This window comes from Lepidochelys kempii, chromosome 5 (genome assembly GCF_965140265.1).
Source record: "Lepidochelys kempii isolate rLepKem1 chromosome 5, rLepKem1.hap2, whole genome shotgun sequence".
NCBI classification, from domain to species: Eukaryota; Metazoa; Chordata; order Testudines; family Cheloniidae; genus Lepidochelys; species Lepidochelys kempii.
The window spans coordinates 35,544,569-35,568,798 of NC_133260.1; the positions used below are offsets into that span (position 1 = coordinate 35,544,569).

At 41.6% G+C, this 24,230-nt stretch overlaps 1 protein-coding gene across 3 annotated transcripts in view; it reads right to left on the reverse strand.

Annotated features, from left to right (window-relative positions):
- The window catches only part of SLC38A9 (solute carrier family 38 member 9), a 69,840-nt gene that overhangs the window by 20,609 nt on the left and 25,001 nt on the right, over window positions 1–24,230 (reverse strand). For all 3 annotated transcript variants that reach the window (XM_073343949.1, XM_073343950.1, XM_073343951.1), the window contains exons 8-11: window positions 22,734–22,793; window positions 18,751–18,948; window positions 17,823–17,930; window positions 7,812–7,918 (exon numbers count right to left, since the gene is read on the reverse strand). In XM_073343949.1, the coding sequence (XP_073200050.1) occupies window positions 7,812–7,918; window positions 17,823–17,930; window positions 18,751–18,948; window positions 22,734–22,793 (473 nt within the window). The remainder of the gene's footprint in view (window positions 1–7,811; window positions 7,919–17,822; window positions 17,931–18,750; window positions 18,949–22,733; window positions 22,794–24,230) is intronic.

Here is a 24,230-nt window from a genome sequence, read left to right on the forward strand (position 1 = left end):
CATTTTTGTAACCAGCACATAATGATCTAATTTCTAGGCTTGCAGCTGTGTTAGATTCCCAATGCAGCCACTACAAACTCAGCCAACATATTCAAAATAAGAACTGTAACCTGCAGCAATTGTTTGCATAACATTTAGAAAAATATCTCTAGGGGTAAAATTTTCAAACACAAGCACGTAAGCTGACTCTACATAATGTGTGCACACAGAACAATCACGCGCATGTGGAATGGGTACTCTAAGCAAAAATACCAACACCCAAAAACAGTGCCTAGATACTGTGATTGGTGCTCTATAAATACATTAGCTAGACTAGATAGATATACAATGACAATTGTATGCTTTGTTCATGTATATTTTGAGTGTGAAACTTATGCCCTGCCACTGGAAAATGTTGTCAGTGTACATACACTGCTACACTGCTACCTAGTCAGCAAGCAAACGAGGAAGCGGTAGGGCAAAGCATACTGCCTGACCAATTTGTCTGAGTGGATGGTATAAATGTTATATGGTAGTGGTGATCTGAAGAAGAGCTCTGTGTAAGCTCGAAAACTTGTCTTTCTCACCAACAGAAGTTGGTTCAGTAAGAGATATTACCTCACACACTGGAGCCAGGAGTGGAGTTCCCTCCCTGCCCTCTGTGGGGGCTGGTCCAGGCCCCAGCTGCATCCCCCCTGAACATTACTCCATGTCCCCCTAAGGGGGCACACACCACGGATTGAAGACTTCTGTTCTAAGGTCTAGGTAACATACTCATCTATGCACCTCTCTCCGGGGTCCTTTGAGGGGGAGCCACCAGTTGGGAGAAGGTGTAAGTGACAGGCTGTATGCTAGAAGGGGTTTCTTTAAACAGTAGGACAGCCAAATAGCCTTTAAATAAGGGTGGAGTCTTAAAGCTGGAACCTCCTTCCTGATACTACATGGTAGAAGAAAGGGTTGAGCATTGGAATTTTCTCAAAATTATTTGAACTGACAACCAGAAGATGTTTCTTGAGTGATCAGAGAAGCGGTAGGAGATTAGGGATAACATTTTCAGAAGTGCTTAAGTGATTTAGGAGCCCCAGTCCCATTTTCAAAAGTGACTTTGACACTAAAAGTCAGTGGGACTGAGGCTCCTAAGTGACATTTGAAAACGAAATTTAGGTAATTTTTAAAATTTTATTCTAGATCTTCTATAGAAACATAAGTACCTGTGCTCACTCTAGTTTAAAAAGAATTATTTGAAGTGGTTTTCCTATATATATATTATTTCTGCAAACTATGTATATAGTCCCTCTCCTGCATTCTCTCTCTCTGTGTTATTTATATTTAGCCTGTAGTCAGTAAAAGTTAGATTTAACAGACTCTTTCTTGTGACTACTGTTTGTAGTTATGAGGGAAAATGTCCTGAAGGAGAATGACTAACATGACTGTCCTTGATACAGAGGACTATTACAGCTAGACTCGACAATGGTTAGACAGCAGTTGTGCTGGGACCACTGCTTATGCCAATCAATATCATCCATCTCATTGTTCCCTTTATGCTCCCTCCAACTATGTATCATACCACATGTTGTCTCTTATTCTGTGCTAAGATTGGGGCAGGGACACTCTTTGTTATGTTTCTACAGTGCCTACCACAATGGACCCTGGCCGATAGGTGTTACTGCAATACAAAAAAACAAACAAACAAACATAATAGGGAGATCAAGAAAGCAACCCTTAGCTCTAAATACTTTCTGCAAGCCAAAAAAGGGGTTCATTTGGTGGTATCGGCTGCACATAAACTGAATTTTACCTTCTAGAAATATCCACTAGTTCCCTTGTTACAATCTGAGTCAGGAAAAGCAAGCTAGGACAATTACATTTGAACAACAGATGGTCATTATTTGCAAACAATGAAAAATTTTTGATTATTGTTAAGCCAGCCTCAAAACAGTCTCCGAAAACTAAGTATGAACAGCTTTTAGAAGGCATGATTCCAGATAAAATTAAGAAGGGATTATGAGTAATGAGACAAAAGGTGATTAAATCTAGACATCTGGACACACAGTTGCATTATTTTTAAATATTTCTGTTGCAGTACTGCCTAAAAAACCTCAAATAGGTTGGGTGCCATTGTACTAAGCACTGTACAAATATTAAGTGACAGTCCCTGCCTCAATGAGTTTACAGTCTAAAAGACAAAGACATGGCAGAGGCATGAGACAAACAAGCAGGCTGGAGAAGATGTGGTAATGAATAAATATAACAGGATGAGCACAATTCATAGCTGGTCGGTAGAAGTGGTTACAGCTTGCCACCTGCCTATCCTTACTGGGTTACTGGTTGGATAGGTGGGGTGGGGTTAAATTATGGAAAGATTTGAAAGTACAAAGAAACTATTCACAAATTTAAATTAATTGCATCAATTGCTTACATAAAATCACAAATGTAAATCAACCACTTTAGTGCGGATTACCCTAAGACGACTTGTGGTCTAAGAGGCACAGGACTGGGAGCCTGGTAACATGGGTTCTATGCCTGGCTTTGCAGAACTTTCTTGTGTAATGCTAGATTTAAAACAAAACAAAAAAAACCAACCACTTAATTTCTGTACCTCGGTTTTGCCATCAGTCAAATGGAGATAATAGGCCCAGATCCTCAAAAGGCATTTAGGCTCCTAACTTGCATCAAAATCAATGGGAATTAGGCACCTAAATACTTTTGAGGATCTCGGCCAATAGCTCTACACCTTTCAGGGGTACAGTGAGACTTAATTAGCATTTGTAAAGCGCTCATCATTTCTCGGATTGAAGGCACTACATAAGTGCAGGTATTTAGTATTACCATATTAGAGGAAATAGCTTTTGATCAACGTGACTTCAGATTGTTCAAGTGTTCTGCATATAAACAGAATCTGACTCAAAATACAGACGTGTCTCTGCTTCCCATTTTAAAAGGAACCTTCCAGATTCTGATTTATGTATGAATAGTAATAATAATCATGTCTAAGCAGAAGCAAACATTCTCTTCGAGGAAATGTGATTTAGATGCAGTTACGATAAATTGGATGCAAAACTGGTTGGAAAAAAAACTGTGATCAATAGTTCACTGTCCAACTGGGAGGGTGTATCTAGTGGGGTCCTGCTGGAGTCTGTCCTGCGTCTGGTACTATGCAACATTTTCATTAATGACTTGGACAATGGAACGGAGGGTATCCCTATAAAATTTGCGGATGACACCAAGCTCAGAGGGATGGCAAATGTTTTAGAGAACAGGATCAAAACTCAAAATGACCTTCATAAATTGGAGAATTTGTCTGCAATGAACAACAAGAAATTCAATAAAGATAAGTGCAAACCACTATATTTGGGAAGGAAAAGATAAAAAAAAAAAACCCAAATGTACAAATACAAAATGGGGAATAACTGGCTGGGCAGTAGCACTCCTGAAAAAAGATCAGAGGGTTATAGTGGATCATAAATTGAACATGAGCCAATAATGTGATGCAGTTTCAAAAAAAAAGGCAAATATAATTCTGGGGAGTATTAACAGGAGTGTAGTATTAAGACACAGGAGATACGTGTCCCACCCTATTTGGCACAGGTGAAGCTTCAGTTCTGGGCACCATGCTTTAGGAAAGATGTGGATAAACTGGAGAGAGTTAAAAGGAGAGCAATAAAATGAACAAAAAGGTTTAGAACACTGGGCATATTTCATCTTGAGAAAAGACGACTCAGGGGACCTGGTAAGAGTCTTCAAATATGTTAAGGGCTGTTATAAAAAAGGTGGTGACCAATTGTTCTCCATGTGCACTGCACATGGGACAAGAAGTAATGGGGCTTAATCTGCAGCAAGGGAGATTTAGGCTAGTTATTAGGGAAAACTTGCTAACTGTAAATTTAGCAAAGTACCACAACATGTTACTAAGGTAGGTTGTGGAACCTCTATCATGGCAGGTTTTTAAGAACAGGTTAGACAAAGACCTGTCAGGAGGGTCTAGGTTTACTTGGTTCTGATACAGCAAGGGGGTAAATGGTCTGGATAACCTCTTGAGGTCAGTCCAACCCTACATTTCTCTGATTTTATGAGGTTGTAATATACTCAAAGGTCTGTGCACTTCTGTGCCTTTTCACAGACTCCTCATTAAAAGATGACTGACTGAAGAACAAAAACTGATTTTTGGCTGTGTTAAAAAATGAACTTTCCACATGAGCCCATAAAATTTTGGTCTCAAAACAGGTTAGAATGGAAATTCTATGATAACTTGGAAAATCTCTTCAGTGCAAATCTGCAAGTGTAAATTACCACCACACCCAGGGGCATCTAACACAGGCTAGCACTTGTTAACAGATACATACTTTCTGCTTGTTGACCACTTACTGGATTAAATGATGCATCAGCTATACAGAAGTGTTTGGGTTTAATTAAATGTCTAAAATGTGCTTTGAGATCTTTGGATGAGAAGGTGCTGTAGAACTAGAAAGTATTATATCAGAAAGGAAATTAAAAATACAGACTTGACATGTTAAAGATATTATCTGAGCTTATACAAGCAAGGAAATTTTTAACCTAGGGAGAGATTCTGGGCCAGATCATGCCCCTGAAATCCATGCACAGCGATGGGTTCCAACTGCACATCCTCTCCAACACACATGAAAGGAAGGGCATCAGACACCTCCACTATGTGGTGTTTCACCACTTCCCAGGAGCCCTAGAATAGCCCTGGGGGAGGGGGTCTGAGATCAATGTGGTGGCTGGTCTGTGTACACACCCTCCCCCTCCCCCACACCTCTTTCTCCTCCTCAAACCCCATGGAGAAAACTTCAGAAAAGTTAATACTGTCCCTGCTTTATTATACAGTTGAAGAAGGGATTCCAGATGCTGCTTTCAGCAGAGGAAGCAAGCAGAGCTGTACTGTCAGTGAGGGGGGAAAAACCACAGAAGAGGCCTTGAAGCGGATGTGAAGGCATCAGGACTCCTCCACACAGACGACTCTGGTTTCCTGAGAGATCCACAGTATTGGCTGGCGAAAATTACAGAATTTCTCTTGGTGATGGGAGGGAAAATCCTGCCTCTTTCCATAACAGAAGAATGTGAGAAAGCTCAGCAAGTTTCCTTCTCCAGGGCCCCATCCTTAATTAATTGCGGTTAACATACGCAATGAACTAAAAAAAAATTAAATTGTGATTAATCGCAGTTTTAATCGCACTGTTAAACATTAAATATTTTGGATGTTTTTCTACATTTTCATATATATTGTATTCTGTGCTGTAATAGAAATCAGAATGTACATTTTTTATTACAAATATTTGCACTGTAAAAATGATAAACAAAAAAAATAGTATTTTTGATTCACCTCATACCAAGTACTGTAGTGAAATCTCTGTGTTGCGAAAGTGCAGCTTACAGATGTAGATTTTTTTTGTAACATAACTGCACTCAAACAAAACAATATAAAACTTCAGAGCCTACAAGTCCACTCAGTCCTACTTCTTGTTCAGCCAATCGCTAAGACAAACAAGTTTGTTTACATTTACAGGAGAGAACGCTGGCCTCTTTTTATTTATGTCACCAGAAAGTGAGAACAGGTGTTCGCATGGCAATTTTGTAGCCAGCACTGCAAGGTATTTACGTGCCAGATATGCTAAACATTCGTATGCCCCTTTATGCTTCGGCCACCATTCCAGACGACATGCTTCCACGCTGACAATGCCCGTTTAACCCTTTTTTTTTTTTTTTTTTTTTTAATTAAGTTAGTGACTGATCTCCTTGGGGGAGAATTGTATGTCCCCTGCTCTGTTTTACCCAGATTCTGCCATATATGTCATGTTATAGCAGTCTCAGATGATGACCCACCATATGTTGTTCATTTTAAGAACACTTTCATTGCAGATTTGACAGAAACGCAAAGAAAGTACCAATGTGAGATTTCTAAAGTTAGCTATAGCACTTGACCCAAGGTTTAAGAATCTGAAGTGCCTTCTAAAATCTGAGAGGGAGAAGGGGTGGAACATGCTTTCAGGTGTCTTAAAAGAGCAACACTCTGATGCGGAAACTACAGAACCTGAACCAGCAAAAAAGAAAATCAACCTTCTGCTGTTGGCATCTGACTCAGATAATGAAAATGAGTGTGTGTCGGTCCTCACTGCTTTGGATTGTTATTGAGTAGAACCCCGTCATCAGCATGGACATATGTCCCCTCGAATGGTGGCTGAAGCATGAAAAAACATGAATATTCAGTGCATCTGGCACATAAATATCTTGTGACACCAGCTACAACAGTGCCATGAGAACACCTGTTCTCAGTTTCAGGTGACATTGTAAACAAGCGGCCAGCATTATCTCCTGCAAATGTAAACAAACTTGTTTGTCTGCATGGATTGGCTGAAGAAGTAGGACTGAGTGGACTTCATAGGCTCTAAAGTTGTTTTATATTATTTTAGTTTTGAATGCAGTTATTTTTGTACATTATTCTACATTTGTAAGTTCAATTTCATGTTAAGAGATTGCACTACAGTACTTGTATTAGATGAATTTAAAAATACTATTTCTTTTTTTTACAGTGCAAATACTTGTAATGAAAAATATAAAGTGGGCACTGTACACTTAGTATTCTGTGTTGTAATTGAATATATTTGAAAATGTAGAAAACATCCAAAAATATTTAAATAAATGGTCTTCTATTATTGTTTAATAGTGCAATTAATTGCGATTAATTTTTTTAATCACTTGACAGCCCTATTAATTTATTTTCAGTAGCACCCATAACATGCAAGATGCTTTCCAAACAGAAAAGGCAGCATGGTCCCTGCCTAAAGGAGTTCACTTTTTGGCCATCCATCGTTGACTTATTACAACGTGCCTAAGAAGTTATTGACAGGATCATTAAATAGTGGGTGATCTTATTGTGTATCATACACATCTAGGGACAAGCTGAGCCTCATTTTTTAGCTGTCAAGTCAGAGCTTCAACCACAGTTGAACATTTATCTACTTTGTGATGTAAGGCGAATTACATTTTCATTGAAGATCTTGATAAGCCTGGACTGGACCCCTGAATTTGAACACACCTAAACTCTGGGAAAAGTTGGATCTAGATCTGAATATTATAGTTCAGCCCCCAGCCATAGTGATAATTCTAGTTAAGGCTGCTCAAGTGTTTTCATTTTAAATGGTCATTTTCAGAGCCTTTACAGCTTCCAACTTGCACCTTCTTGGCTGAAATTTGGCAAGTTTGTTGTCAATTTGACAGCAAATAAGTTTGAAAAGCCTGGTTACATGTGAGTTACGAGTACACTTCCATTTATCCAAACAGCCTGGGGGACGGCCAAAGTATTTGGATAACCAGGCATTTGGATATATAGAAGTGCTATTTTGAGCTGCAGTTTCACAGATATAGAAATCATCATCATCTGAATCCAGTGTCCCCCCAGATGGCTCTATATTAGTTAATTACTTGCTAATAGCTTCTCAATTAACAAACCTCTCAGTCTCTTGGCACTAAAACAGCTTTGTATTAATAAGCACTAATGCTAAGACAATAATTGAGAAGTTAACTAACACAGGGCTAAAGAGAGGCATTCTGTGGATTCCAATAACTACAATTTTTGGATAAACAGCTATTGGAACGGGAAACTGTAGTGTAAATTATTTATATGCATTTTTGGTGCGCCAGCAGAAAGCCAGCATAAATGACTCCCTCACTCTTATCTGAAAAGGCAAGAGAGGTCTGTGTTCTGCACCTGCTACAGCCTCTGGATCAATTTTGAGAGATGTCCATCCAGGAAAACATTAGCATGGGCTATCATCTTTAAATCTAAACTGACAATTTCTCATGAAGTTACTTACATTGTTTTCCTGGTTCTTGTTATTCTTAAGGAGAGTGATAACACAGTTATGAATGAAGAAAGCAAGTGTCAGGACCCCTGTGAGCTGAGGAAACTGAATTCTAAACTCTAAGAAAACAAAAGAAAATTAAAATTAGTTTTTATATTTGCATCAGTGAAATAAACAACAGCTGCCAAAGTGACACTCAAAGTTTATTTCTAGATGATAGGAAAGTAGGAATTGCTATTCTGGATCAGGCCAGTCCATTTTGTTCAGTATCTTGTCTCTGACAGCAACCAGTTCCAGATGCTTCAGCAGAAAGGAGCAAAAACCTGCTCTCAGGGAAAGTTTCTTACTAACTCCCAGTACTTAGAGGTCTTGTTATTCCATGATTTGAACAATATAAACTTTTCTGCTTCTCTACACTGCAGTTCATGGACATCCCAATGCCTTGATGTGGGAACAAGTTAGACTCTTGTTGATCAATCCAGAGAGCATCACCAGAGTAGAACTCTGAGGAGGCTGCTGACCATCACTTTAGGAGGAAAAGGGACATGTGTTGCTGCTTACAAGAGAGGGGATTCAAATCATTGCTTACAAAATAAAGGATTAGGAAAGCCTCAAGATACCATCTTGACTGCCCTTCAAATGGGAGAATATAAGGGCCACCAGCCAACCAATGACTTTACCCCCTGAAAACAGCACTGCTGCTTTTAGTGTCATTCTCAGAAGCGTTCTATGCAGTGGACAGTACTTCTGGGAATGCTGCTACTAGGCCAGGAGTACTAATTCACAAATGCTAGAACATCATTAAGCACCATTTTGGCAGCTAGTACCAAAGTACTAGCAAAGAGATGGCTGGTCCAAGATAATAGAGCACTGATGCTGTACCAGTGCTAACTGAAAGAGGAAAAAAGTGTCTCACTTTAGGCTTAATTCCCCACTACTTTAATCCTAACAATAAATCACACTGGCAGATTCAAAAAATCTCTCGTTACTCTGTATTGTATCCTTCCCACCATAGTGACATCAGCTGAAGCTATGCTGTATATATCATAGATGCATGTTCTATGTACACAAGTCTGGCTATATCTCTGGCATACTGGTCATCTTTCAGACATAATTATAACAGCTGTACACAAAAAGTGGGAGTGTGCTAATAAAGTTTGCGGATGACACAAAGCTGGGAGGTATTGTCAATTTAGAGAAGGACAGGGATATCTTACAGGAGGATCTGGATGACCTTGTAAACTGGAGTAATAGTAATAGGATGAAATTTAATAGTGAGAAGTGTAAGGTCATGCATTTAGGGATTAATAACAAGAATTTTAGTTATAAACTAGGGACGCATCAATTAGAAGTAACGGAGGAGGAAAAGGACCTTGGAGTATTGGTTGATCATAGGAGGACTATGAGCCGCCAATGTGATGTGGCTGTGAAAAAAGCGAATGCGGTCTTGGGATACATCAGGAGAGGTATTTCCGGTAGGGATAAGGAAGTTTTAGTACCGTTATACAAGGCACTGGTGAGACCTCACCTGGAATACTGTGTGCAGTTCTGGTCTTCCATGTTTAAGAAGGATGAATTCAAACTGGAACAGGTACAGAGAAGGGCTACTAGGATGATCTGAGGAATGGAAAACTGGTCTTATAAAAGGAGACTCAAGGAGCTTGCCTTGTTTAGCCTAACTAAAAGAAGGTTGAGGGGAGATATGATTGCTCTCTATAAATATATCAGAGGGATAAATACTGGAGAGGGAGAGGAATTATTTAAGCTTAGTACCAATGTGGACACAAGAACAAATGGATATAAACTGGCCACCAGGAAATTTAGACTAGAAATTAGACGAAGGTTTCTAACCATCAGAGGAGTGAAGTTTTGGAATAGCCTTCCAAGGGAAGCAGTGGGGGCAAAAGATCTAACTGGCTTTAAGATTAAACTCGATACGTTTATTGAGGAGATGGTATGATGGGATAATATGGTTTTGGTAATATTCATGGTAAATAGGCCCAATGGCCTGTGATGGGATATTAGAGGGGGTGGGATCTGAGTTACCCAGGAAAGAATTTTCTGTAGTATCTGGCTGATGAATCTTGCCCATATGCTCAGGGTTTAGCCGATCACCATATTTGGGGTGGGGAAGGAATTTTCCTCCAGGGCAGATTGGAAGAGGCCCTGGAGGTTTTTCGCCTTCCTGTAGCATGGGTCACTTGCTGGAGGATTCTCTGCTCCTTGAAGTCTTTAAACTACATTTGAGGACTTCAATAGCCCAGATATAGGTGTGAGGTTTTTTGCAGGAGTGGTGGGTGAAATTCTGTGGCCTGCATTGTGCAGGAGGTCAGACTAGACGATCACAATGGTCCCTTCTGACCTAAATATCTATGAAATTCTTATGATGACATACAGCACTATGCATTGCTATAAATCAATCTATGCCAAGGCTGCTCAATAGTACATTGGGTCTGAACCTCAAGTACACTTGAAACCAGTCTAGTCTCACATTACTGCTGGTTAGCAACCCTGGAGTAAGTTGGCTTGAATTTTGTTCACATCCAGAGTATTCAGCAAGCTTGGAGATGAACTTTTTTTGACCTGTTTGGATATTCATGAATATTCTGAACATTCTGAGACTGCTTGCTGCTGCAATGCAAAAATCAAAGAACATTTTCAGACAAAGTTCAGTTTGGGGTTTCTCAGAGAGAGGGGGCAGGAAGCTAGATTTTAGCTGAACTCCCTAATACAATTGGATATACCATATACATTTTTAACCCTAGCTTCTGTGTCTGAGACTGTCAAACAGCAGCCAACCGTAGCACTTCATTATTCTTAATTTCATTAGCTAGCTGGAAACCAACTATTGCTGGCAACCAACCAACCATGAGCTGGAAACCAATGATTTTAGGACTCATTTTAATCACACATATTACTACAGGATTTTGGCAAGGGAAAAGCTCCCAGGCTCCAAGTCCTAGCGTCTGAATGTGTGGATAGCAGTCCACCCTATCTATACAAGTCATGCATCAGAGCAAAGACATAACCTTTTTGTCTCATTAGCGGACTCTGAGTGGCCCAGGCTAGCAAGTTACTCTGAATTCCATCTGTCAGTGGAAATAATGCCATACCATCAGAGGTATGTCATTATTATAGAAATTGCATCATTAATATAGATGTCAGGCATCAAATGCTGTGAACGGAAATTGTTACACCAAATTAAGTTAACTGGCTTGTCCCTAAAATACTCCTCTTCATTCCCAGTCCTCTCCCTCTGCTGCATTTAGAGAGAAGGTTAGATAGCACTGACATGACGATTTGTGTGTTGATGATCTCAGAATCTTGAGATCAGTAGCCCAGTAGGATCCTTAGGGACTTACCAATCACATTCTTGCACCTTGTACACCCTAAAGCAGAAGTGGGCAAACTATGGCCTGCGGGCCATATCTGGCCCACAGGACTGTCCTGCCCGGCCCTTGAGCTCCCGGCCAGGGAGACCAGTCCCTGGCCCCTTCCCTGCTGTCCTCTCTCCCTTGCAGCTGCGCCATCAGCGCTCTGGACGGCGGGGCTGCGCGCTCTTGCAGGGCAGCGCAACAGCATGTCTGGCTCCAGCCGGGCGGCACGGCTGCCGGACATGCTGCTCTGAGTGGCATGGTAAGTGGGCTGAGGATCCCGGGGAGAAGTCAGGTGACAGGGAGCAGGGGGTGGTTGGATGGGGTGGAGGTTCTGGTGGTGGTGGGGGAGCAGTCAGGGGACAGGGAATGTTGGATAAGCATGGGAGTCCCCGGGGGCCTGTCAGGGAGCAGGGGTGTGAATAGGGGTCGGGGCAGGCAGGGAGCAGGAGGAGTTGGATGGGTCAGGAGTTCTGAGGGGGCAGTCAGGGGGCGGGAAGTGGAAGGGGTTGGAAACAGGGCAGGAGCCAGGCTGTTTGCAGAGGCACAGCGTTCCCTACCCGGCCCTCCATAAAGTTTGCAACCCCGATGTGGCCCTCAAGCCAAAAAGTTTGCCCACCCCTGCCCTAAAGGGATATGTTCTGGTGCTGGGTACAGCTGTACCCAGGAAGAATTTACTGGCTCTGAGAGGAGTGTTGCAATCAGAAAGGAAAATTATTTTGGCCGAGATAAAGGAACTACTTTAATCCATATTCCCCCTTGTTGCCTGGTACTGAGGTCCTCTTTCCAAGAATAAGCACCGTTGGCCTCCATGCATGAAAACATTAAAGAACAAATATCAGAGGCTAGGTACTAGCTGGAAAAGTGATTTTCAAGCAGTATTCTTAGCCAGGAATACACAGAACACATTAGCCAGGCTGTCTAGTTTCTCACCTTCTACAACAGTTCAATTTGAGTTTAACTAAATCCACATACAACCCTCTGTCCTCCCCCACCCCAAAACACCACCACACAACTGTGGTTGTGTAATACTTGCATAATACTGTGCTGTGGTAGAGAAGTATATTCAGATAATGTCTCTATCTTATTTCAGCTTGCTTTGCAAGACTCCTCACCTCCAGCAATGAGTCAGCTAAGATAGCTCTACAAACATTCCAGAGGAGTCTGTAGCAGATTTCATGGAAATACACCGTCTGGGGTCAAGCTGTCCTTCGGGGTAATGTCAAACATTTATTTCCTTATGTTACAATAAAATTAATGTAGTGATTTTATTTGGCTTTTACTGACAAGTATGGATTTTTAGAAGCATTTGCCTATTCATTAATCCCCATCTATGCAGAGTTTCTCTCCACGGATTGATAAATTGGTTCACTGGCTCAGGGCCTGTTGGGTGCTAGATGCCCAACAACCGAGAGCTACGAAAGACTCCCACTTCCACCTGTACCTGCCCAGGAAACCTCACCCCACCCATCACAGATAGGCCTAGCCTACACACACTAATTGCACAGGCCATAGAACTTGCCCCAAATAACTTCGAGAGCATCTTTTAGTAAAAATATCCAATCATGATTTAAAAACCTGACAGTGATGGAGAATAAACCACAACTGCTGGTAAATTGTTCCAATGGATTAAATTACTCACTGTTAAAAATGTATACCTTATTTCCAGTTTGAATTGTCATGTTTCAACTTCCAGCCATTGGATCATACTATACCTTTCTCTGCTAGTCTGAAAGCCTCCAATAGCAAATATTTGTTCCCATTGTAGGTACTTATAAACTGGGATCAAGTCACACCTTCTCTTTGTTAAACTAAATAGATTGAGCATCTGGAGTCTCACTATAAGGAAGGTTTTCTAATCCTTTAATTATTCTCGTGGCTCTTCTCTGAACCCTCTCCAAATTAACAACCTTCTTCTTGATTTTGTGGACACCTGAACTGGACACAGTATTTCAGCAGCAGTCTCACCAATGCTAAATACAGAGAAAAAATAACCTCTAACTACTGCTACCTGAGATTCCCCTGTTTTATGCAGCCCTGATTGCATCAGCCCTTTTGGTCACAGTATTGCACTGGGACCTCATGTACAGCTGACTATCCACCACGACCTCAAAATCTTGTTCAAAGTCACTGCTTTCCAGGAGAGAGTCCACCATTCTGTAAATATGGCCTACATTTTTTTTTCCCCAGATGTATACATTTAACTATGTCAAGGTTCCGCCCCCACTCTGAACTCTAGGGTACAGATGTGGGGACCTGCATGAAAACCTCCTAAGCTTACTTTTACCAGATTAGGTTAAAACTTCCCCAAGGTACAAATTAATTTTATCCTTTGTCCTTGGAATATCCACTGCCACCACCAAACTCTAACTGGGTTTACTGGGAAACATAGTTTGGACACGTCTTTCCCCCCCAAAATCCTCCCAACCCTTGCACCCCACTTCCTGGGAAAGGTTTGGTAAAAATCCTCACCAATTGGCATAGGTGACCACAGATCCAAACCCTTGGATCTGAGAACAATGAAAAAGCATTCAGTTTTCTTACAAGAAGACTTAATAGAAATAGAAGTAAATAGAGGTAAAGGAATCACCTCTGTAAAATCAGGATGTAAAATTACCTTACAGGGTAATTAGATTCAAAACAGAGAATCCCTCTAGGCAAAACCTTAAGTTACAAAAAAGACACACAGACAGAAATAGTCACTCTATTCAGCACAATTCTTTTCTCAGCCATTTAAAGAAATCATGATCTACCACATACTTAGCTAGATTACTTACTAAAGTTCTAAGACTCCATTCCTGGTCTATCCCCGGCAAAAGCAGCATACCGACAGACACAGACCCTTGGTTTCTCTCCCTCCTCCCAGCTTTTGAAAGTATCTTGTCTCCTCATTGGTCATTTTGGTCAGGTGCCAGCGAGGTTACCTTTAGCTTCTTAACCCTTTACAGGTGAGAGGATTTTTCCTCTGGCCAGGAGGGATTTTAAAGGGGTTTACCCGTCCCTTTAAATTTATGACAAGCTATCTTAAATGCATAGTGTTTGCTTGCGCTCAGCTTATGAAACGATTGAGATCGCTCTGTATTAGTTACCTGTCCTCTTCATTATTTACCACTTCCCCAATTTATGTGTCAAGTGAAAACTTTATCGGTGATATTTTCATGTTTTTTCCAGGTCATTAATAAAAAAGTGTTAAATAGCATAGGGACAAGAACAGATCCCTGTGGGATCCTTCTGTTAGGATAAAGATATTCAGGCCTGTCTGCAAAGGCCTGTACTTTAAGAATTTAGGTGTATTCTTATCACTTGGCTAGTTCTAGAGGTATAAAAGAAAGAATCAAAATCACTGTCTGCTGGTGTAAGGGCCTTCTCTTACTGTGACAGTCTGAGGCCCTGTTCTTAGGCTAAGGCCTTTGGCTAAGCAGCAGAAGCAGCCATAAGCTAGGAAGCCAACAGTCACATCCTCACATTCCAAACTAGTCACATTGAAATAAGGTGCAATTGGGCTGTTAGGCACTATCAGGACAGAATTGTATTCCTATCATCTCCAGAGAAAGGAAAAGTGCCTAGAAAATGTAAAAGGAAACTTAGTTTGATAGCATCCTGTCTGGCAAGAACTCACTTATCCATAACTGGGATGTGAAATCCTCACTTCTGTATTGTTTTGTCATTATAGTTCCCACTTTGCTATTGTTTGTCTGTATAATCTCTCTGGTTCTGTGATTGTTCCTGTCTGCTGTATAATTAATTTTGCTGGGTGTAAACTAATTAAGGTGGTGGGATATAATTGGTTACATAATCATTTTACAATATGTTAGGATTGGTTAGTTACATTTCAGGAAAATGATTGGTTAAGGTATAGCTGGGCAGAACTCAAGTTTTACTATATAATCTGTAGTCAATGAGGAAGTGAGTGAGTGTGTGTGTGTGGGTGGGGGAGGGAGATGGGAACAGGGAATGGGGATAAGAAAATTGGAATCATGTTCTGCTAAAGGGGGAAATGGGAACAGGGAATGGGAGTAAGGAAGTTGGAATCATGTTTGGCTAAGGGTAGGAATGGGAACAGGGACACAGGTGTAAGGCTCTGTGGTGTCAGAGCTGGGAAGGAGGATACTAAGGAAGGAAACTGGAATCATGCTTGCTGGAAGTTCACCCCAATAAATATCGAATTGTTTGCACCTTTGGACTTCGGGTATTGTTGCTCTCTGTTCATGCGAGAAGGACCAGGGAAGTAAGTGGGTGAAGGAATAAGCCCCTTAACACCTACTAGAAACACACCTGTTCGAGGATGATTCCCCAGTTGCAATTACATTTTGAGACTTATCAGCCAACTTTTAATCCATTTAATATATGCCAGGCTAGCTTTATACTGTTCTCGTTTTTTGTTTTTTTGTTTTATCAAAATGTCATGTGGTACCAAGTCAAACGCCTTGCAGAAGTCTAAGTATGTTACATCAACACTGTTAGCTTTATCAATGAAACTTTTTTGTAATCTCATCAAAAAAAAAAAAAAAAAAAAAAAGATCCTGTCAAACTAACTTGATCTGTTTTCCATAAAGTCATGGTAATTGGCATCAATTACATTACCCTACTTTAATCATTTATTAATCAAGTCCTATATCAACCATTCTATTATCTTGCCATGGATCTATGTGAGGCTGTCAGGCCTACAATTAACCAGGTCATCCCATTTATGCTTTTTAAATATTAGCTTTCTATCAAACTTCTGGAACTCCCCTGTGTTCCAAGACTTATTGACAATCAACATTAATGGTCCAGAGAGATCTTCAGCAGCTTTTTTAAAACCTTTGGACACAAATTCTCTGGACCTGCTGATTTAAAAATGTCTAACTTCAGTAGCTGCTGTTTAACATCCTCCTGAGAAACTAGTGGAATGAAAGGAGTATAATCATCATATGACATGTCTACATCTGTTGATTTTCCAAATACAGAACAGAAATATATATTGAACACGTCTGCCTTTTCTGAAATATTATTGATATTGTAATTTCCACCTAGTAATGGACCAATAACATCATTAAAATTATTTTTGTTCCTAACGTATTTAAAAAACACTTCTTATTGTCCATAACTCTGCTGGCCATAGATTTCTCCTTGTGTCCCTTTGCTTCCCTTATCAATTTTCTACAATTCCTAGCTTCTAATTTATATTCATTACTATCAACTTTCCCTTTCTTCCATTTGTTCTATACTTTTGTAGCTGCCCTCACTTCCCCTCTAAACCAGGTGTGTTTTTTTTAAACCAATATGGCCTTCTTCTTTGATCGTGATCAGTCAAAAAGCCACAAACTGATCCTAATCAACGTCTTAACGGAGAAAGTGAGTGACACTCTGTGGCAATGGTGGCCATTTAACTTCACTGATTAGACAGATTCCACCACTGCCCATCATTTGTGGAACCATCCACCTTCTAGTCCTCTTATTTTACAATATCCAATTAAAATTTCTTCATATATTTGATTATCCTAGTTGTCCTCTTCAGGTCATTGTTCTTAGTTGTAACAACAGCCAGTGTTGCATTTGTTAAGTTGTTGTTGTAACTTGTATCATGACTGGGAAACCTACATATTCGTCTTCTCTTTTGAAAAGCAGTACATGGAAGGAAGATGGAAACCCACAAGGGAAACCAAATGTACCAGATGGATGAATGTCCCCAAGCTTCACATTATGCTTGAGTCAATAATTAAATATTAATGACGAATAAAGTTACTCCCCCCATTCCCAGAAGAATGATCCAATTAGAAACTATAGGCATACATCTCTTCAGAGCACCAATGTAATACTGCCTCTTGTAAAGAGGGGGATGACCTTAGTGTCTCTTTCCAAGCCTTCCACAAGAAAGAAAAGAAAAAGAAGTTGTTTTTCTCCACTAGAATCTTTTCTCTTTTATCATTAGCCTCCTACTCCATTCATCCAGTCGTGATAAGTTCTTGTGTTTATGACACCTCATATATTGAGCTTTAATATCCCTTAAACAATTGGTAACCAATGCTGCCAGGAAGAGACAGAAAAAGGTATAGGACAGTTAATGGGCGTTTAAAAATACAGGGCTAAATTATGGGTTGAGGACCATGAGAAGTGGGGAGTTGGTGTGAGGTGCACTTGGACACATGGTGATGGGTACACATAAGAACTTAGTGGAGTACTTGCTATACTTTATAAATCAATCTCACTTAGGTTTGTCTATCATGAGCACTACTTTAAATAATAAAACATGGAAAAAGGTGCCAGCACACAGGAGGGATGGAATGATGGCCTCACCTTGCCTATCCACAGACAAGTTTTCTCTGAGCTGGTGCATAATGGAGGTACCAGGCAATGACTAGCCTTCAACCCCTGTGTTTCTGGATCCCAGGGAGCAATGTTATTACTATCTCCTATGTAGGAGAACTGGGAAGGAGGAAGAAAGCGGTTCCCTGTACCTTTGTCACTCAACCTTCAGGAGGCACTAATAAGTGCAGTCTTCCCTAAACCCTCTGGAGGCATTAGCAGACAACAACATTTACTTACCTATTGTAGCTCACAGGGGTGTTGGGAGGATAATAATGAAGGTTTATAAAGTGCTTTAAAGATTTTAAGCACAATATACATGCTTACAATTAATCATGGTGTTTAATTTTAGCTATTTTACCTGGTACAAAAAATTCATTAGCTGTAAACCAGTTGAATTCTAAATGGAATCCCAGATGTGCAGCCTTCAGAGTAACAAGAAAAACTAAGTAGACAACTGAAACGGTACCTACACACACACAAAAAAGAGACAATCATCATCAGGATAAATCATGACAGGAAATTATTTATGCTCCATTCTATATTGGCCCCCATCTAGTTAGTTGCCACCAGCCCAAAGAAATTGGGGTGCTAGTCATCCTGAAAACTGCAGGACAATCCCAATTTTTAAACACTAATTCTGTGATCCCAGATTCCCTCCCTCCCCACCCCTGTAAAGAGAGAGATAGCTGCTGCATTACATCTATTTATTTAAGTTTTAAGTGAGTCTAGTGCCCTTGATAGGTGCTGGATTAATAACCCAGGAAACTATTGTCCCCAGTTATCCACAGCACTGGTTGAGCATGGGCAGCAGCAGAATGAGATTCCCAACCAACTTCCTCAGGTGTACCTGCAGGGACTCTCACTAGTAGTGCAAAGTAGCTTTCTCCATACCTATTTACTTGTTGGCCTTTTGGGTGAAATAATTCACCAAGATGCCAATTAGTGCAAACTGCAACTAGCAGAGATTCTGCTGAATGCTGTTGTGCTGATATTTTATATGTAAAAAGCTAACAGTGTATATTTAATCACTTAATATTTACTCTAAATACAATGAAACCTATTTAAAGGGTTACCCACGGGAGCAGCAATACCCAACTCCCTTGCAGAGGCTGATCATTCACTAAAAGGTCAAACAAAACAGTGAAATATCTCCAAGGTTTCCAGCAAAGAGTTTGCTTAAGACAAGGAGTTGGCCACCGGAGGTGGGGTCATTACTACAGGTTTCACTGTATTTGCTATGTATTTTACCAATAATAAATCAACAATCCAGGAATGTTATTACCTACCTAGAATGTTAAACTTCGCAAAGAAAGAGGGAGACTTAAGATTCAGAAGGGGCAGAACAACAACGATCAGATAAAATGGTACAGTTCGTGATTTGCTCCACCACTCCTCAAACAGCTCAAAGCTTGTGTTGTTGACAGAAGCAAACATCCCACTTCTGTTGCCTGGTTGATCCTTATTGGCAGTACCTGGACAGATGACTGAAAGAACAAAAACAAAGAACAGGGCTTTGTTTACATGAAAGCTATGCAATGAGTCCACAAATTCAGTACCTGAATCTCCAAGGGAGTAAGTTCTACCACTGGGAGCCTAGGAGCACTCAGAAGCAGTACTCTGGCAGCGCAGCTGCTGCTCCTCTGCTTGCCTCCATCCATTTGGGCCTACCACTAAGGCTACATCTATGCTTGGAGCTAGGAGGTGTGATTCCCAGCTTGAACAGAACACATTTGTGCTAGGGCACTAAAAACAGTAGTGTAGCCCCTATAGCATGTGCAGAGGCAAGCAGTGGCACAGACTAACTGCCCTGAGCCTAAACCTGCTAGACTTTGTAGGGGTGTACTTGGAGCAGCTGGCCTGTGCCGCCACTGCCCATGGTCTTGTGGCTACACTACTATTTTTAGCATACTAGCTTGATGAGAACTAGTGTGAGCATGTCTATGTGAGCTGGGAATCACTCCCCCAGCTCCAAACGCAGACATAGCCTACGTTTTCACTGCTGGGCGATACCCTCTTCTCCCTGCGCTCTCAGCTGGTAGCTCCTTCACCTCAGCACTGAGTGCAGAGCATTATCACAACTTAACAGCTGAATGTGAGGACAAGCAATACCAACTAGGCCTGCAGTCTGAGCTGACTGCTGCACAGGATCAACATCCAGGGGCATGCATGACTGCGGACATGTGTATGCAAGAGTGTGTGCGTGTAGCGGTGTGTACTCCAAAGTGCATACATGTGTGCCTGTGTGTGTGTGTGTGTGTGTGTGTGTGTGTGTCCCCGAGCAGCTTGCCTGTGCTGCAGTGCATGCACACACAGCAGTGTCTGCAAAGCTGCCTCTGTGCATACGAGCAAATACATGGCTGAAGGAATGTCTGAGTGCGTAAGTGAACATATCTGGCTGTGCGTGTAAGCTGGGTGCCTGCATTAACAGTAGTGGACACATGGTTTTGTACACATCTCAAGAGAGCAAATACAGTCAGTGGCTGTTCTAAAACTCTTGAATTAACACAAATTGCAGTGTCATATTGTTGGTGTACCAATCACAGCCACCAAACATTATGGAGGATGAGACACCTAGAATAGGAGACCCTTAAAATGTTTACAGTTTAACTTATGGTGTGTACTTAGCTTTTTGTGGAAAAATGCAAACAGCAATTCCTGTCTTGTACTTTGAAATATGAACCTGTCCTAATGTTCTCCTAGTCTCCATTTATACCTTTGTACTTCATAATGCTTTGTACCCTGTTAATCTCTTCCTCCCACGCTGGCAGCAAGCCTGCCAGGTTACAATAACCTACAGACAAAACTCTAGATAGTATTTTGACTTTTCTGAAATTTAAAGCGAAAGAGTAATTTTAATTACTGTTTTCTAATTGGTTTTCTCTCCATTGTTTCACAAACCCTTGACAAAAATGCTTTTGTCCCTACTGATTTGATCCCTTTCTGTTTAGCAGAGAAGTATCCAGGGCTGCCAAGTGACATTCAAGCATCTGACAGCCCTGTCCTGCCTGCCTGCAGAAGCTGCAGTTGCACCTTTTGGTCACTGGAGAAGATTGTGGCACTGTGGCTTCAGGCAGCCTGACAAAATGTCTGCCTCTCCTCTGGCTGCACCTCCTGCTGGATCTGAATGGGGGAAGGTGCAGCAATAGTGAGAGAAAAGTGCAGGAGCAAGTGGGTAACCTGGCTGGTGGAGACAGTAGATGACAGAGCCTCTGAGTGCCTCAGCCACTTCCCAGATTGACTCCCCAAGACCCTCCTCTCCAGAGACACTCTAGCCACCAATCCCCCAGAGAGAGACCCAAGTTCCCTTGCCACCCACCCCAGCATTCCCAAACATCCCAGTACCCACTCAACCCCAACAACACGTATCACTCCACCCACTTATCCCAGAAACCCGTAGATCACAAAAAACACATCAGCGCTGAGGGGAGTGGGGGAAAGGAGGGTACCAGGAAGAGGTGGGGGTCCCAGGACAGTTAAAGATTTGTGTATGTCCAGGTATCATGTAGAACCTTGTCCTTTGGAGTACAGTGCAGTGGGTACTGTACTTCAGCAGGGCTAAACTGCTGAGGGATGGGTTTATCTCCACATTCAGAACCCACCAGCTTAACCAGACCCTCACCCTCCCCAGCACCCCAAGACATCCATTGCCCATTCTCCCCACAAGTTCTGTGCAGCTCCATCTCCTCTTCCTGACACTTGTTCGGGAATGGTGCATTGACCATAAAAGCAGAAGTTTATGATTATACACAAATTATTTTAAAACTGCAAATTAGCTCATTAAATAATGTGCACAACACATCACACATGGAACTATGCAAAACTTGGTAGCTCTGAGAATTTTCGCCCTTGTTTAGCAAAGAGTTGGAGGCCTTATCTACACTGGCAAGTTTCTGCACAGTAAAGCAGCTTTCTGTGTTGTAACTCCCAAGGTGTACACACGGCCAAGCCACTTCGTGCGCAGAAACTGCGCCATTGCAGCGCTGTAAAAAAACAACCAAAGTTGCACTCCTCTTGCCTTTGTAGTTTAAGGAATAACTCCACTGCCACTTGTGATATGTTAGTGAGAACGAGCAGCATGCTGGTCAGCAGTTCGGGATCCATTCCTGCAGACCAAAGAGGCAGTGCGCGTAGTACACAAACTGTTGAAAGATGGCGCCAAATGCGAATGGCAGCAAAGGGATTGCTGGGATGCAAAGCAATGCATCATGGGGCATTGGGACAGGACCCAGAATGCCCTGCAATGCCCTCCGCCTTCCCACAACTCTTAGTGGCAGAAGAGGAAGAGATGCTCTGCGCTGCAAGTGCCGCAAGTGTGAACACGCTATTGTGTAGGCAGCTGACAGTGTGAACACACAACAGCCGTTTCCCTTCAGTGCTCTGAGTGGCACTGTAACTGCCAGGGATGTAACTCTGCCAGTGTAGACATAGCCAGAGTTAATGTAGCTTTTTAGTGTAGGGTTGTGTAAAATATTGCAAAGTACAAAAACCCATTCAAATTCAAGATAGGTTTGGGTTTTATGATGAAAGGCTCCCAGAGCTGAGCTGAGTGTTCCCTCAGCCTCTCCTGTCCTTACTGGAAACTCCAGGATTTCTCTCCTTAACTGATAGTGAGAAAGATACGCCGTCAAGCTTACAAAGAGTTCAGGTCAGAATTTTCACCCTTCAGGTCTGAAGAAGAGCTTTATGTAAGCTCAAAAGCTTGTCTCTCTCACCAACAAAAGTTGGTCCAATAAAGATATTACCGTTATCATTGTGGGCCGCATCCAATACTACATGTATGGCCCTGAGGATGTCACATCGGCAGCAGCTGGGTGCTGATGGGCCGCAAGTGGCCCACGGGTTGAGAACCACTGCACTGGAACTTCAGAGTTACGAACAGCCGAGTTACAAACAGACCTCATTTGGAAGCGTAAGTACACAACTGGGCAGCAGCAGAGATGGAAAAAAGTAAATACAGTATAGTACTGCGTTAAATGTAAACTACTAAAAAAATATAAAGAGAAAGCAGCATTTTTCTTCTGCATAGTAAAGTTTCAAAGCTGTATTAAGTCAATGTTCAGTTATAAACTTTTGAAAGAGCAACCATAACGTTCTGTTTAGAGTTATAAAGAACCTTCATTCCTGAAGTGTTCGTAATTCTGAGATTCTACTGTACCTCACCCACCTAGTCTCTCTAATATCTTTGGACTGACATGGCTACATCACTGCATGTAATATCCTTTAGAGAGTTATTTTATTGCGGAACACAGTATTATTTTGCTTTTCTTACCTCTATTACTCCCATTAGTACCAGGAACAAGATCTGTTACGTTAATGTCATGCACATAATCTGAAAATAAGAAAAAGAATTTTACTATGATTGCTCTACTCCTGCTGTTATCCTGTTCCTTCTTTCTGTAAATTTTTAGGACTGAAATGAGAGAGGTAGAATAGAGTTTTGCAGTTTCTCAGTAACTCCCAAATGAATAGTCTCAATCCCATCTAAAAGACACCTGATTATTTCACTTGCAGCTTGATTGTCTTTATCTCCACAATACTAAAAGCAGATTTAGATTACATGGGTCATTTCCTAGTGTCAGTTCCCATGTATCCATTGAACTTCTCTCATAGCTATGAGAGACTCTCCAGTGATTCAGGGCATTATAACCCATGATAAATGTATCATTATCTTCTTTGTATAAGACACCTTGCTTTACCTCTGTGAAAAACTAACTCTCATTCACTGAATTAAAGAAGTATGTAGAATCATAGAATATCAGGGTTGGAAGGGACCTCAGGAGGTCATCTAGTCCAACCCCCTGCTCAAAGCAGGATCAATCCCCAACTAAATCATCCCAGCCAGGGCTTTCTCAAGCCTGACCTTAAAAATATCGAAGGAAGGAGATTCCACCACCTCCCTAGGTAACGCATTCCAGTGTTTCACCACCCTCCTAGTGAAGAAGTTTTTCCTAATATCCAATCTAAACCTCCCCCACTGCAACTTGAGACCATTACTCCTTGTCCTGTCATCTTCTACCACTGAGAATAGTCTAGAACCATCCTCTTTGGAACCACCTCTCAGGTAGTTGAAAGCAGCTATCAAATCCCCCCTAATTCTTCTCTTCTGCAGACTAAATAATCCCAGTTCCCCCAGCCTCTCCTCATAAGTCATGTGTTCCAGACCCCTAATCATTTTTGTTGCCCTTCGCTGGACTCTCTCGAATTTTTCCACATCCTTCTTGTAGTGTGGGGGCCCAAAACTGGACACACTACTCCAGATGAGGCCTCACCAATGTCAAACAGAGGGGAACGATCACGTCCCTCGATCTGCTGGCAATGCACCTATTTATACAGCCCAAAATGCCATTGGCCTTCTTGGCAACAAGGGCACACTGTTGACTCATATCCAGCTTCTCGTCCACTGTCACCCCTAGGTCCTTTTCCGCAGAACTGCTGCCTAGCCATTCGGTCCCTATTCTGTAGCGGTGCATTGGATTCTTCCGTCTTAAGTGCAGGACCCTGCATTTATCCTTGTTGAACCTCATCAGATTTCTTTTGGCCCAATCCTCCAGTTTGTCTAGGTCCCTCTGTATCCTATCCCTACCTGCCACCGTATCTACCACTCCTCCTAGTTAATAACATCCGCAAATTTGCGGAGAGTGCAATCCACACCATCCTCCAGATCATTTATGAAGACATTGAACAAAACCGGCCCCAGGACCAACCCTTGGGGCACTCCACTTGATACTGGCTGCCATCTAGACATGGAGCCATTGATCACTACCCG